We start from the raw sequence: 13,720 nt of genomic DNA on the forward strand, positions 1-13,720 counted from the left end.
CTCACCTGGGCCTAGGAAAGGCCCATGAGAGCTGGTGCATGCCCGCTCCTCCCCTAAAACTCACCATCAATTGATTTTGGAAGGAATTTGATATTTCAGAAATGAAAACTAAAGACTTTGGTCCCGAAACTCTTCACAGTGGCTATTGAGGGAAGGGCTGCCCTATTATCTTTAGGACTTAAAGACTTTCTAATTTTTTTTAGAATAATCTATTTATTTCTGGCTGTGCAGGGTCTTTGTTGCTGGGCACTGGCTTTCTCTAGTTGTGGCTAGCGGGGGCTGGGGCTGCTCTTCATTTCGGTGTGGGGGCTTCTCATTGCAGCGGCTTCTCTTGCTGTGGAGCACGGGCTCTAAGGTGCTTGGGCTTCAGTAGTTGTGGCACATGGGCTCAGTTGCCGCATGGCATGTGGAATTTTCCTGAACCAGGAATCAAACTTGGGTCCCCTGCATTGGTAGGGGAGACTCTAAACCACTGAACCCCCAGGGCAGTTCAAACCTTAGAGCCTTTAAATGCCTTAACTTTGTCCTGGGTCCCACAGGCAGTTGAAAGAATGGTGTTCTTTTCTACCACACGAGCATGAGTGTTGCTGCTATTACTTAAGACTGAAGTACTGGAAAAACTCTTATCCCTTTCCGACAATCGTCTTACAACTCAGCCTCTTTTTCTTTCCCTTGCTTGGGCCAGAGTCCAGGTCCAGCCTCAGGCAGGCAGGCCTCCCTAATGAAGAGGCCTGGGGCCCCACTCCCCTTTAGCTCCAGAGAAGGTGCAGAGGCCACCCGGATCAGGCAGTGGCTGCGGATCTCTATCCACAGCCTCTGGTCTGGAAGCCCCAGACTAGTTGGCCTGCTGAAAGGCCACATCCCTTTCTTCCTCCCCTCTGACCTCTGGATCTGCCTCCAGTCTGGCCACAGAAAGCTCTCTTCTGCCCCCACCTGGCTCTTGGCTGCCACTGCAGCAACCCGGGAGTTGGGGTGGGGGAGGGGGGTGGGGGAGGGGGGTGGGGGTGCGGAGGGTTGGGAGTCGCTTCCTCCCGAAGCCCTGCCATCCCACCCTCCCCAGTCTCTCCTATTACTCTCCCATCCAGGCAGTTCCTCATGGAGTCTTTGGCCCTGCCCTTAGCCCCTGAATTCCAGAGAGATCTCGCCTCTCTCTCTTCCTTTCTCTTTGATGCTCAACTTCTGGCTACCTCTTCCTGCACCTTCTATTGCTAAAAGCTGGATATTTCTAGACCTGCACTGTCAGACATAGTCAGTAGCCACTAACTACACATGGCTGTTGAACCTTGAACTGTGGCCAGTCTGAAATGAGGTCTGCTGTGAGACTTGGTGTGAAGAAATCAATTAGTATGTTTTATTGATAAGTTCTAGGGCTTCCCTAGTGGCTCAGAAGGTAAAGAATCTGCCTGCAATGCAGGAGACCTGGGTTTGATCCCTGGGCTGGGAAGATCCCCTGGAGAAGGCAATGGCAGCCCACTCCAGTATTCTTGCCTGGAGAATCTCATGGATAGAGGAGCCTGGTGGGCTATAGTCCATGGGGTTGCAAAGAGTTGGACACAACTGAAGGACTAATACTCCACTTTACTTCATTGGTAAGTCTCTTTTTCTTTTTTATTTTTATACCTTTTTTTTTTACTTCATTGGTAAGTTTTACATTGACTACATGGGTAAATGATAATATATTAGATATATTGGGTTAAGTTAAATACATCATCAAAATTAATTTCATCTATTTCTTTTTACCTTTAAAAAAGATTTATTTATTTTTATGTATTTATTTTTGACTGTGCTGGATCTTTGTTGTGAGCAAGGGCTTTCTCTAGTTGTGGCGAGCAGGGGCTACTCTTTGTTGCAGTGTGGAGGCTTCTCTTGTTTCAGATCATGGGCTCTAGAGCACAGACTCAATAGCTGTGGTACTCTGGCTTAGTTGTCCTGAATCATGTGGGATCTTCCATGACTGGGGATCGAACCCTGGCATTGACAGGTGGATTCTTAACCACTAGACCACTTGCTAGAAAACTTAAATCACAGATGTGGTTTCCATTATATTTCTATCAAATGACACTGGTCTAGATTTGGTCTGAAGTCCCAAGGGACCTCAATGACTCCTTTCATTGTGACCCTTTTTAGCATGTTTGCCCAAAAAAACTCTAAAGCAGCTGCGAGCTCTCTCTCTAGCCCCAGAAACTGGTCTCCTTACCTACTCCTCTGGTTCAGGACCACTGTGAGAGGAGATCCAGATATGTACCTCAGGCTGTGAACACATTATGGGTTGAGGGGGTGGCCACTGATGTTCCTCGATCAATTGTACAAGAGTAAGAGCTCCTGGGACAGAGTCTGGGGCTTCTGAACGGGGCCAAGTAAGAGTTAGCCACATCCTGAGTCTTCCCCATGTGTAAAATGGGCAGAATTCCTGCCCACCTCATGGCAGTCTAAGAATCAAATGCAATAATAGCCAGAAAACACCCGCACAGTGTTGAAGAAGTGATCGTCCTTTCTCTGACATGTTAGGGTCAGAAGTCAGTCCTTCTGAAACTGGTCTCTTTTATGCTCTGGGCATGCTCTGTCGATCAGTTGTGTCCGACTCTTTATGATCCCATGGACTGTAGCCGGCCAGGTTCCTCTATCCATGAGATTTTCCTGGCAAGAATACTGGAATGGATTGCCACGCCCCCTCCAGGGGATCTTCCCAACCCAGGGATTGAACCTGCGTCTCTTGCACCACCTCCTGCGTTGCAGACGGATTCTCTACTGCTGAGCCACAGGGGAAGCCCTTATGCTCTGTAGTGTCTGGATTTACTTCCTTTCTCAGTAAAGATCTTTTTGAAAATTCAGATGGAGGGTTCCTACCCTCTCTCCCTCTTCACATAGGAGAGCTTTGGGTAGAGAAGGGCAGGCCTTGGAGAGGAGTGGGCCATAGGATGCTGGGGCACAGAAGGCATTCCTGAGCCAGGGTCTGGAAGCAGGGCTGGGGTATGTCATGGCCCTGAGAAGTAGCTGACAGGGAGGAGTGTATGGGCTGGCCCAGTGCCCCAGAGAGCCCTGCTGGTGCAGGACTTAGCCCTTTCCAAGATGAGCAGGAAATGACGGCCTAAGGCATTTGAGGCAGTGGCCACAACCGACCCACTCACAGGGCAGCGTACAGGAGTGTGACACCTGCGGGGTGTGCTCCCTGCTGAGACTCGAACTGACAAACCAGAGGCAGCCTCCAAGCTGGAGGAAAGGGGAGGGTCCTGGCGGCTAGAGGTAAAATCCCAAGATTCCAGTGGTGGCATTGTGCCCGCTAGAGCTGGACAGCCCAGGAGGAGGAGGCCAGCCAAGTCCCAAAGGTCAGCCTGTAAAGTCCAGAGAGGACACCTGCCTGAGGCTGTCTATTCCCACAGCATCAGCACGGTGGCACATCCAGTGCCCATGATGGGTGTTTGGGGGGTGGGTGCTGGAGCCAGTACACTACCTTGCCACCGAAAGGAAACAAGGGGCTTTAGAAGAAGGAGGATATTACAGGGGTTTCAGAGCCTCGGTGGGTCTCCCAGGGCTGGTTCCCTGTCAGCAGTTCCTGGTACTTCCATGGGCTTCTTCTTTTTAAAAACTATTTATTTGTTTAATTTACTTATTTGGCTGAGCCGGTTCTTAGTTTCGGCACACGGGCTCTTTGATCTTCACTGTGGCACGCAGGATCTTCATTTAGTTGTGGCATTCGAACTCTGAGTTGCAGCATGTGGGATCCAGATCCCTGACCAGGGATCGAACCTGAGCCCCCTGCATTGGGAAGCCATTGGACCTTAGCCAGTGGACCACCAGGAAGGTCCCCCATGGCCCTCTTTGGCCTTCTGCTTTTGTTAACCTAAGCACGTAGCTTAAACTTACCTCCTGTCTTTTTGTTCCTCTTTATTTGAAATTTAAGAACTGCAGTTGATTTATTATCAACTTTAAGGAGAAGTCTATTTTATTTTTCTGTCTATAAAAGCAAGATATATCATTGTGGACATTTAGGAAATATGCAAAAAAGCTGAAAAACAAGAAAATTGTTCTGGCCCTACTAGCCAGGGACAGATAATTGGTTGGCATTTTGGTGTATTTCTTTCCGATCTTCTTTTTATGCAGAGTTGTGGAGTTTGTTTTCGCCCCCATCATTGTGGTTACGCTCTATATGCAAGTTTGTGGGCGTTTCTCCATGTTATTGTGAAGCCTTGGTAACCATTGTTTTTGATGGCAGCTTGACAATGCTTAGCTATTCCCCCATTGTTACATGTTTGTGTGCTCTGTGCTCAGTCCTGTCCTACTTTTCATGACCCCGTGGACTATAGCCCTCCAGGGTCCTTTGTCCATGAGATTTCTCAGGCAAGAATACTGGAATGGGTTATCATTTCCTGGGTTGAAGATCCAGGGGATCTTCCCAACCCAGGGATGGAGCCTCCTGTGTCTCTTTCATTGGCAGGTGAATTCTTTACCACCGGGCCCCCTGGGAATCCCTTATTGTGTGTTTGGTTGGTTCTAACTTTCCCACTTGGTAAATAACACAGTGGTGAAAAAGTGTCACATCTCTGTGAAGAGAAGAAGAAAGCAAAGGGTTTGAGACCACAGTAAGGATACAATTCAGGAAGGAACACTCCCAAGGGCTCTGGTTGCTCCATCATCTTGCTGCAAAACGCTTCTATAGCCTGGCTCCAGGAGACAAGAACTGGGGCCAAAAGGGTGGCTATTGTAGGAGGAGATTTCCTTAGAAACAGTTCTCTGACCACAGGAGTGGAGATAATGAGTTGTTTTGAAGTGATGAGTTACCCGTCACAGTAAGTGACAGGAGGAGTCCTGTAGAGGGAAGACATCCCTTTACTCTGAGGTCACATTAGGTCACATCTTGGGTAAATTCCAACTCTTGGGCTCTGTGAGCTTTGTCTGAAATCATCACAAGCTCCTCAGCCAGTGATGAAGCAGCCCTCAGATCAGTGGTCAAAGAGAGACAGCCTAGAAGGGAAGGAAGAACCTTGAACTTGGAGCCAAAAGACACAATAGGTCTGATTCCTTCTCTTCCTGTATTATGGGAAAGCCATATTTAACCCTTTGGGGGCCTCAGTTTTCCTGTCTCTGAAGTGGGATAACAATACTCGCCCTGCCTAACTTCCCGAAGTTCTAACTTCCTGAAGTCCTGCCTGTAAGGCTCTGTGCGTGCAGACTGTGACCCTCTACACATGAAATGAATTAATACTATCAGCATCAATGGCAGCAGGACAGCGATGGTGATGCACCAGTGGGGTGCACCCGTGCTCCCCTGCTTCCCTGGGGCTGCTCTTCCCGGGCTGCATGTTTCCTCTGACATCTCTCTATAACCCTGTCCGTACTCCCTCTTGCAGATCGATGCTGCCTCCCTAATTGCGGCCTCTGTGATGGCTGCTCCTTGTGCTTTAGCCCTCTCCAAGCTGGTCTACCCAGAGGTGGAGGAGTCCAAGTTCAGAAGTGAGGAAGGCGTGAAACTGACCTACGGGTGAGCACAACAAGAGGGCCTGCACAGAAGGAAGCCAGGGCTGGGCAGGGACAGGAGCAGTCAGGGCCGCAGCAGGTCCTGTGTGCTCTGCCGCCCACTATCTTTCACCAAGCCCAGCCCATCTCCCCTCTCAGCCACTGCCCTACCTGTGGCTTACCTTCAGAAAATGCAGGATCCAGGTCTCGAATCTTATCTTCCAGTCAGTCTCTGACCAGCGGGATGTGCCTGGTGTGTGTGTGTGTGTGTGTGTGTGTGTGTGTGTGTGTGTGTGTGTGTGTGTGTGTGTGCGCGCGCGCGCGCGTGCTGAGAAGGGCATGAAAACCACGCCACCTCTCTACATGACCCCAGCATCAATCATTGACATAGTGAGCGCTGTCCTTGACTTCACTCACCTCCTAATATCTCTTCATCACTGTCTTAGCAACCTTTGTGTAACATTTAATTCTAAAAAAATATTGAAAGATAACACTTTGGACAAATGTACTTGTGGATACAATGGGCGGCCCCAACCTCATAACTGCCTGAAGGTCTGGGGCAGCATTGCCCTAGAGGAATATAACATGAGTCACATGTATAATTAACATTTCCTAGTGATCATCTTTAAAAAGTAAAGTGGTGATTTTTTAATAAGATGATTTTAGTAAGATGTTTTGACTCAATATATCCAAAATATTGTCATTTTAATGTGTATTTGATATAAAAATTATTACTATTTCAGGGACTTCCCTGGTGATCCAGTGGTTAAGACTCCATGCTCCCAATGCAGGGGGTATGGCTTTGATCCCTGGTCAGGGAACTAGGGTCTTCCCAGGTGGCTTAGTGGTAAAGAATCTGCCTGCCAATGCAGAAGACATGGGTTCTATCCCTAGGTTGGGAAGATCCCCTTGAGAAGGAAATAGCAACCCACTCTAGTATTCTTGACTGGAGACTTCCCTGGACAGAGGAGCTTGATGGGCTATGGTACATGGCGTCACAAAGAGTTGGACATGACTGAGTGACTGAGCATGCATGCATGGAGGGAACTAGGCCCCTCATGACGCAACTAAAGATCCCAAATGCTGCAACAAAGATCCTGTGTGTCGCAACTAAGACTCGGTATAGCCAAATATATTAAAAATTTTTTTTTAATTTTAGAGGTATTTCATATTTTCTGGTACTAAATCTCTGAAACGTGGTGTGTATATTCGTCACACATCTCTATTCAGATCTGCCTCCTTCCAAGTGCTTGTTAAGTTGCATGCAGCTCGTGGTTTGTCTTAGATGATGTCTGTACTAGGAGTCTGGGTCTTAGCCTAGTGCTTGGACCAGCATCTTTCTGGTCTCAAGGACCCCTGGCTCTGACATGCTCTGTTCAAGTTTGAGCCTGTAGGACAGGGAGCCCTGAACTTGTGGAGACAGGCCAATAATGACATCTCTTTGTCCCATTGACAGAGATGCTCAAAACCTCTTAGAAGCAGCTAGCAGTGGAGCTGCCTTGTCTGTGAAGGTCGTGACCAACATCGCGGCCAACCTGATTGCCTTTCTGGCTGTGCTGGACTTCATCAATGCTGCCCTCTCCTGGCTGGGAAACATGGTGGACATCCAGGGGCTCAGCTTCCAGGTACAGTCCCTCTCGACCTGTGGAGGGGGTGGTCCTGGCCAGTGGTGACTGTGGGTGGACACACACAGAGCCCAGGTCAACCCCAGTCCCAGCGGCTCCTCTTGCCTTGCGCCTCAGCTCATCTGCTCCTACATCCTGCGGCCAGTGGCCTTCCTGATGGGCGTGGCCTGGGAGGACTGCTCGGTGGTGGCGGAGCTGCTGGGGATGAAGCTGTTTCTGAACGAGTTCGTGGCCTATCAGGGGCTCTCCGAGTACAAGCAGCGCCGCCTTGCGGGCACTGAGGAGTGGGTCGGCTCCAAAAAGCAGTGGATCTCCGTGAGTGTCCCCCTCCCCTTGCTGGGGCAGGGCATGATGCAACTGTCCCCCTGCAGGCTGGCTGAAGACACACGGAGGTGGTCCTCAACCTCCCACATCCCGTTGCCCTGGGCAACAAGACAGCTTTAGGCTTCACTGCCATCTTTCTCAGGGTCTCTCTCTCTTGGCTTCCCTTGTGGCTCAGTTGGTAAAGAATCCACCTGCAGTGCAGAAGACCTGGGTTCTATCCCTGGGTTGGGAAGCTCCCCTGGAGAAGGAAAAGGCTACCCATTCTAGTATTCTGGCCTGGAGAATTCCATGGACTGTATAGTCCACGAGGTTGCAAAGACTCGGACATGAGTGAGCGACTTTCACTTCACTTCACTTCTCTATCTTTTGAAGATATCTGAACTCCAGCTGTAGATGGTCTACCATCCCCTGGCCTTGGGCCAGCTGCTGCACCTTGCCTCTTCTGTTGGAAAACCAGTGTCATACCTGCCACCCCTGCCCCAAAGGAATGGGTGTGAGACTCTAGTGAGGAGCTAAGAGAGTAAAACAGAAAGACCTCACCCCATTAATCTCCAATATACGGGATTCAGCTCAGGGGTTGGTTTGTTCAGTTAAGACTTAAAAAAAAAACCCCAAAACTATAAAAGCTTTCTAAAATGAAACTCTCTAAAAGAATAACAACCAATGTAACATGATTAAGAATAAAAAAATTACCCATCATATCGTCATCCCCAAATGACAGCTATTATAATATATAATCAATTATATCTAATTATATGATAATAAATATAAACATAACAATATAATATTTAATTCCACTGTTTGGCTCTTATACCCAATGCTGAAACGAGTAGCTTTTGCACTGAACTTTTCCCTCTTCTCTGATGATTTCCGTGGGAGCATTTCCACATGTGGGATGACTGAATCGTATGGCATGAATCCTGTGTGGGTGCTGCCAGTAACTTTTGCAAAGGTTTATAGCAACTGAAACCACCCCAGCTGTGCCTGTGAGCATTGATTTCACCACACACTGAACAGGGCAGAGCAGCCTCTTAAAAAAAGAAGTCTTGCTACTTTAATGGGCAAATAATAGCTCATTGTTTTAACGTGTGTTTCCTGGGTTACTAGGATCTTTTAACATAAAATATTTTTTCTTGTCTTTGAAATTATTTTTTTAATGATAAAGAAATGCACTCTTTAGCTTTTCTTTTTTTTTTTAAAGAAGGTTTATATGGAGTAAAAAGCTCGGGTTTCCCCTCACTCCTAATTTTCGGCTCCAGCATCACTGTCTTCTCTAGACACAGTGGTGGTATGTACCTCTGGGCTTCCCTGGTGGTTCAGTGGTAAAGAATCCACCTGCAATGCAGGAGACACAGGTTTGATCCCTGGATTGGAAAGATCCCCTGGAGGAGGAAATGGCAACCCACTTCAGTATTCTTGCCTGGGAAATCCCATGGACAGAGAAGCCTGACAGGCTATAGTCCGTGGTGTCTCAGAGTCAGACATGACTAAAGCGACTGAGCACACACCTACAATGTGCCTTCAGGATCTTTTTCAGTGAGCTTCATTCCTTCAGCAAGTGTTTGTTGAGACCTCTGAGGAACCAGGCCCTCTGCCAGGTACCTGGGATAAAAAGGGTAATTAGACAGACATGGTACCTGGTGACATGGAACTTATATCTAGTGAAAGACACAAGAAAACAAAGGAATAAAAAATTTTAAACCACAATCTTCAGTAAGTTCTATGATGGAAACAATAAAAGGAGTCAGGGAGGGCGTCTATCCTTGACTAGATAGGACTGACTGGACAGGGAAGGCCTCCCTAGGGACTTCCCTGGTGGTTCAGTGGTTAAGACTCTTCGCTTCCACTGAAGGGGGCTCAGGTTCTATCCACGGACAGGGAACTAAGATTCCAAGTGCCACACATTGTGGCCAAAAAAAGGCCCCCCTGAGATGGGTACTTAGACCAAGACTTGGAAGGAGGAGCAGAGGCCAGAAGAAAAGGGGAAAGCATTCCAGGCAAAGAAAGAGGTACATGCAAAGGCTCTGGGGTTGCCCAAAGCACTGGCTTGGAGAAGTGAGAGACGTCTACTTAGAACAAGTGGTAATTGTGACAGAGTGACCCAGGCCAAAGAGCAGTTGAAAGTTACTGAAGATTTGACTTCTGACATTTTAGCATTACTTGGGCTGCTGTTTGCAGGGTGATTGTAGGTGAGTAAGCAGAATGCAAGTACCTTAATATTTTTAAATCAATTTATAAAAACTCTGTATGTTATAAAGATATTAATTCTTTTCCATTTTCTATTTAAAAAAAATTTCTTTTTGGCCACGCCACGCATCATGTAGGATCTTAGCCCCCCAATCAGGAATCAGACTTGGACTGCTTGCATTGGAAGCATGGAGTCTTAACCACTGGACCACCAGGGAAGTCCCACAGTTTCTACATATATTTTTCCTGGTCTTTTTATTTTCCTTTCCCTTCATTCCGTATTCAGGAATTTTTTAAAATACAAATTTATACCAAATCTTTGCATTTCTTATATTATTTCTAAATTTAAGAGACTTACCTCCATTCCAGAAACCTGGTAAGGGTTAAATTCCTAAAACAGTATGATAAAGTAGTTGAAATGGTGTGCTCTTGGGAGTCAGACAAAACTGAGTTCAAATTGTGACACAACTGCCTTTTTGCTGTATGAACTTCAGTCACTTCTAGGAGCCTCAGTTTGCTCCTCTCCAGGATGAGAGCAAGAAGGCTATTCTGTAACAATAATATTATTATCCTATATTTTCTAATATTTAATGTTTAAAATGTTAATATTTATCTGCTTTAATGATCTAGAATTAAATTTTTTATATGGTGTGAGGTATGGGTCTAAGCCTATCTTTTTTTTCCCCCCAAATTGTTCCATTTTGGCCCTTAGTACTTCTAGGAAATTACACAACTGTTCAGAGCAAAAGGGAAAGAGAGTTATATTGCTTAAATACCTACTCTAGGGACTTCCCTGGTGATGCAGCAGTTAAGACTCCGTATTTCCAATGCAGGGGCACGGGTTCAATCCCCGGTTGGGGAACTAAGATCACACAAGCTGTGTGGCCTGGCCAAAAAGTTAAAAATTAAATAAAATCTGAAATTAATATAGAAAAAGAAATAAATACCTACTCTATGCCTATTTCTTCCTATACATGATATGATCTCTATGACAGTCCTCCCAGTCAGATAGTGTTATTCCCACATTCCTGATGGAGAAGCTAAAATTTAGGTTCCACCCTGGGTCAGGAAGATCCCCTGTAGGAGGGCATGGCAACCCACTCAAATATTCTTGCCTGGAAGATTCCATGAACAGAGGAGCCTGGGGGGCCACAGTCCATAGGTCACAAAGAGTCAGATATGACTGAATCGACTTAGCGTGCCTGGGGTGGTTTGAGCACATCCCTGTGGGAAGCCCATCACCTCTCATCTTCTGCTTTCTCAGGTCAGAGCAGAAATCCTCACAACGTTTGCCCTCTGTGGATTCGCCAACTTCAGCTCCATTGGGATCATGCTGGGAGGCCTGAGTGAGTCCTAGAGGGGCCTCCCTGGCCTCCTATAAAGGGCGGGGGTTGAGGGGGGTTGGTCTCCAGTTCTGGCTCTCAGATACCTACAACTTCCTAGGGATCTGCACGCCTCAGTTCTCCTCTTGGTCTAAGGCAGAGTCTGAACAAGGAGGTCATGGAACTTCCTGCCAGCCCTGGAATTTCATGACTTCTCTGCTGCTTAGCTGGCCCAGGAGGTCAGCACCTTGGCCTCGTAGGGCAAGCCTGGCTCAGGGCCCTAGGGAGGGTCGGAAGGTACGGTGTTGGCTGACCAGCTGAAGCTTTGACCTGCCAGTTCCCATACCCACAGTGGACAGACAGGCCCAGTGGGGCCTAGGAAGGCTCTATAGAACTATCAGCTTTTTACAAAACACCTTTCCACCCTTCACAGTCCCCTGCCTGGTGGTGCAACCATCCCGTTTTATTGAAAAGGATACAGTCATGCAAAAGTGAAATGTGACCCCAGTCACTCAGCTATTAAGTGGCTGTTAAGTGTGTTCGTCGTGCAGTCGTGTCCGACTCTTTGCAACCCCATGGACTGCAACCCATCAGGCTCCTCTGTCCATGGAGTTCTCCTGGCAAGAATACTGGAGTCGGTTGCCATTCCCTTCTCCAGGGGATCTTCCCGACCCAGGAATACAGCCTGGGTCTCCTGCATTGCAGGCAGGAGATTTCTTTACCATCTGAGCCACCAGGGCAGCCTAATAAGTGACTAAACCTGTATTTAATCCCGGGTCTGCCTGATTCCAAACTCAATGATCTTTCCCTACACCTGCCGCTGATGGCATGTGGGGAGGTGTGGAATGCTATTTAGTCAGGCCAAGGAGGACTCTCAGACTCAACAAGCATCAGAAGGACAGCGCCTGTTCCTCTGGCCCCCCAGAAGAGGAAGGGGGTTGGTCAGCAGACGCAGCCAGAAGTGCAGAGAGGAGGCAGAGGGGCCTGCAGAGTCCTGGCCCTGAGCCCTCCTATCCTCCTGCAGCCTCCATGGCTCCCCAGCGGAAGAGCGACTTCTCCCAGATCGTGCTCCGGGCGCTCTGCACGGGGGCCTGTGTGTCTCTGGTGAACGCCTGTGTGGCCGGTGAGTGCAGGCCTGGTGGGCTCAGGACTCAGTCCAGGGCCAGGCACTGGGGCCCCGGGCTCTCTGACAGTCCTTGGGTGGCATTGCGGGGGATAGTAAGGGGCTGGACCCTGCCCACTAGCTGCTTGCTCTGCACAGGGATCCTCTACATGCCCAGGGGCCCTGCGGTGGACTGTGTGTCCCTTCTGAACACCACCCTCAACAGCAGCAGCTTTGAGGTGTACCAGTGCTGCCACCAGGCCTTCCAGAGGTGAGTGCCTGGGCCGGGGGCTAGGGGCCGGGGTCCGGGGTGCTGATAGTGATGGGGCACAGAGGCCCGAGTACCTGGGTGGGGGAGGCCTTTGGTACCAGAGCAAGGGGGTAGAAACGTTATGGCTGTGGCTGATGTAACCAAGGGAAGAGGAAGCGGGGCTTGAGGACCAAACTTAGAAGTTTGGACCAGAGACATGGAGCAACTTCCTTGAAGTTGCTCAGCCTTTAGTGGTCAGCAGAGCCCAGGCCTGGAGTGCAGACTACAGATTCTGCTTCTTTTCAGCACCGGCCCGGAGTTCAGCCTAGAGGCCCTGGACAACTGCTGTCGGTTCTATAATCACACCATCTGTGCGTAGCGGGGACAGAACGTCTCTGTGTCTTCCAGGCGTTATTCTCTCCCAAGAAGCAGAGCCACCACCCTTCTCTCTCCAGGGTCCCCTATCCTGGGGGAAGCCACAGGGCTTAGATCACCCCAGGCACAAATCGGGAAAGGCGATCAGGGAGTGGGTGGATTGATGGGTGCCCCCACCCTTCACCCCCTTTCTGCTCTCGCATTTCCTCCCTCCTCAAATGTGAACGCTCAGGGTCGCCTCTGCCTCCTCTCTCTTCTCTGTCCCCCCTGCCCTGGGTCTCCCCTGTTTGTGCTCCCCTTCTGCTCCGGGGCCCTCGGCCCTGGCATTTCAGCCGCCTCCTTCCCTTCCCTTCTCTCTGGACATGGGAATCTCGTTGTGGCTTCACCCCTGCCACATGGCTTCTCCTGGAGATGCTTTCCTCCACTTTCATAGACTCCTCTACTGCCCTCCCACACAGCACTTTCCAGACTGGTGGCCTGTGTAGCACTGTCCCTCAAGATATGCAGAGGTTTCCATGATCCATTAGGTTTGGGAAATACTGGGCTAAATAAAGTTAGGGTTTTTTTTGTTTGTTTGTTTGTTTTGTTTGTTTTTCTCACTGTGGACTCATCAGAGCTTGATGTGGATGTGATAGGAGATGTTTTCCAAATTTGGCTGTAAGAATCTTTTCTATGGGAGTATCTTTTTAGTTGAGGATCCCATGGGAAAAAGTCTGGGAAATACTGGTTGATGCTCAGACTGCTTTACTCTACATAACTGTAGCCTTTGTAGATGTTTACCTGGCGCTACATGTCAGTGTGCGGTTCTCAGTGCTTCATACTTTGTAGCTCAATCCTTACCACAACTCTGTGAGGCAGGTACTGTTGTCATCCCTAGCTGAGGACCAGAGTTCAGAGATGTTAAGTAACTTGCCTGAAGTGGCACAGCTGGGAAGAGGAAGAGGCAGGACTTGATCCCCAGCCATCCAGTTCCACCAGCTGTGGTGTCTGGTCTCTCCGCTAGGCTGCTAAGAGCTTGGTCATGTGACTCTCCCTACACCCTCTGCTTGCCTCTTCTCCCCAGCCCCGTCCCTCTGCTCCA

The 13,720-nt window shown here is 48.8% G+C and overlaps 1 protein-coding gene across 1 annotated transcript in view; it reads left to right on the forward strand.

Moving 5' to 3' along the window:
- Positions 1-13,211, forward strand: part of SLC28A1 (solute carrier family 28 member 1) — a 62,968-nt gene extending 49,757 nt beyond the window's left edge. Inside the window, exons 12-18 of the mRNA XM_027521680.1 lie at positions 5,349-5,479; positions 6,911-7,079; positions 7,197-7,394; positions 10,855-10,936; positions 11,937-12,035; positions 12,174-12,285; positions 12,571-13,211. Of these exons, the coding sequence (XP_027377481.1) occupies positions 5,349-5,479; positions 6,911-7,079; positions 7,197-7,394; positions 10,855-10,936; positions 11,937-12,035; positions 12,174-12,285; positions 12,571-12,643 (864 nt within the window). The 3' untranslated portion in view covers positions 12,644-13,211. The remainder of the gene's footprint in view (positions 1-5,348; positions 5,480-6,910; positions 7,080-7,196; positions 7,395-10,854; positions 10,937-11,936; positions 12,036-12,173; positions 12,286-12,570) is intronic.
- The last annotated feature ends 509 nt before the right edge of the window (positions 13,212-13,720 follow it).

The sequence above is a fragment of the Bos indicus x Bos taurus genome, chromosome 21, assembly GCF_003369695.1.
Source record: "Bos indicus x Bos taurus breed Angus x Brahman F1 hybrid chromosome 21, Bos_hybrid_MaternalHap_v2.0, whole genome shotgun sequence".
In the NCBI taxonomy this organism is placed as follows: Eukaryota; Metazoa; Chordata; class Mammalia; order Artiodactyla; family Bovidae; genus Bos; species Bos indicus x Bos taurus.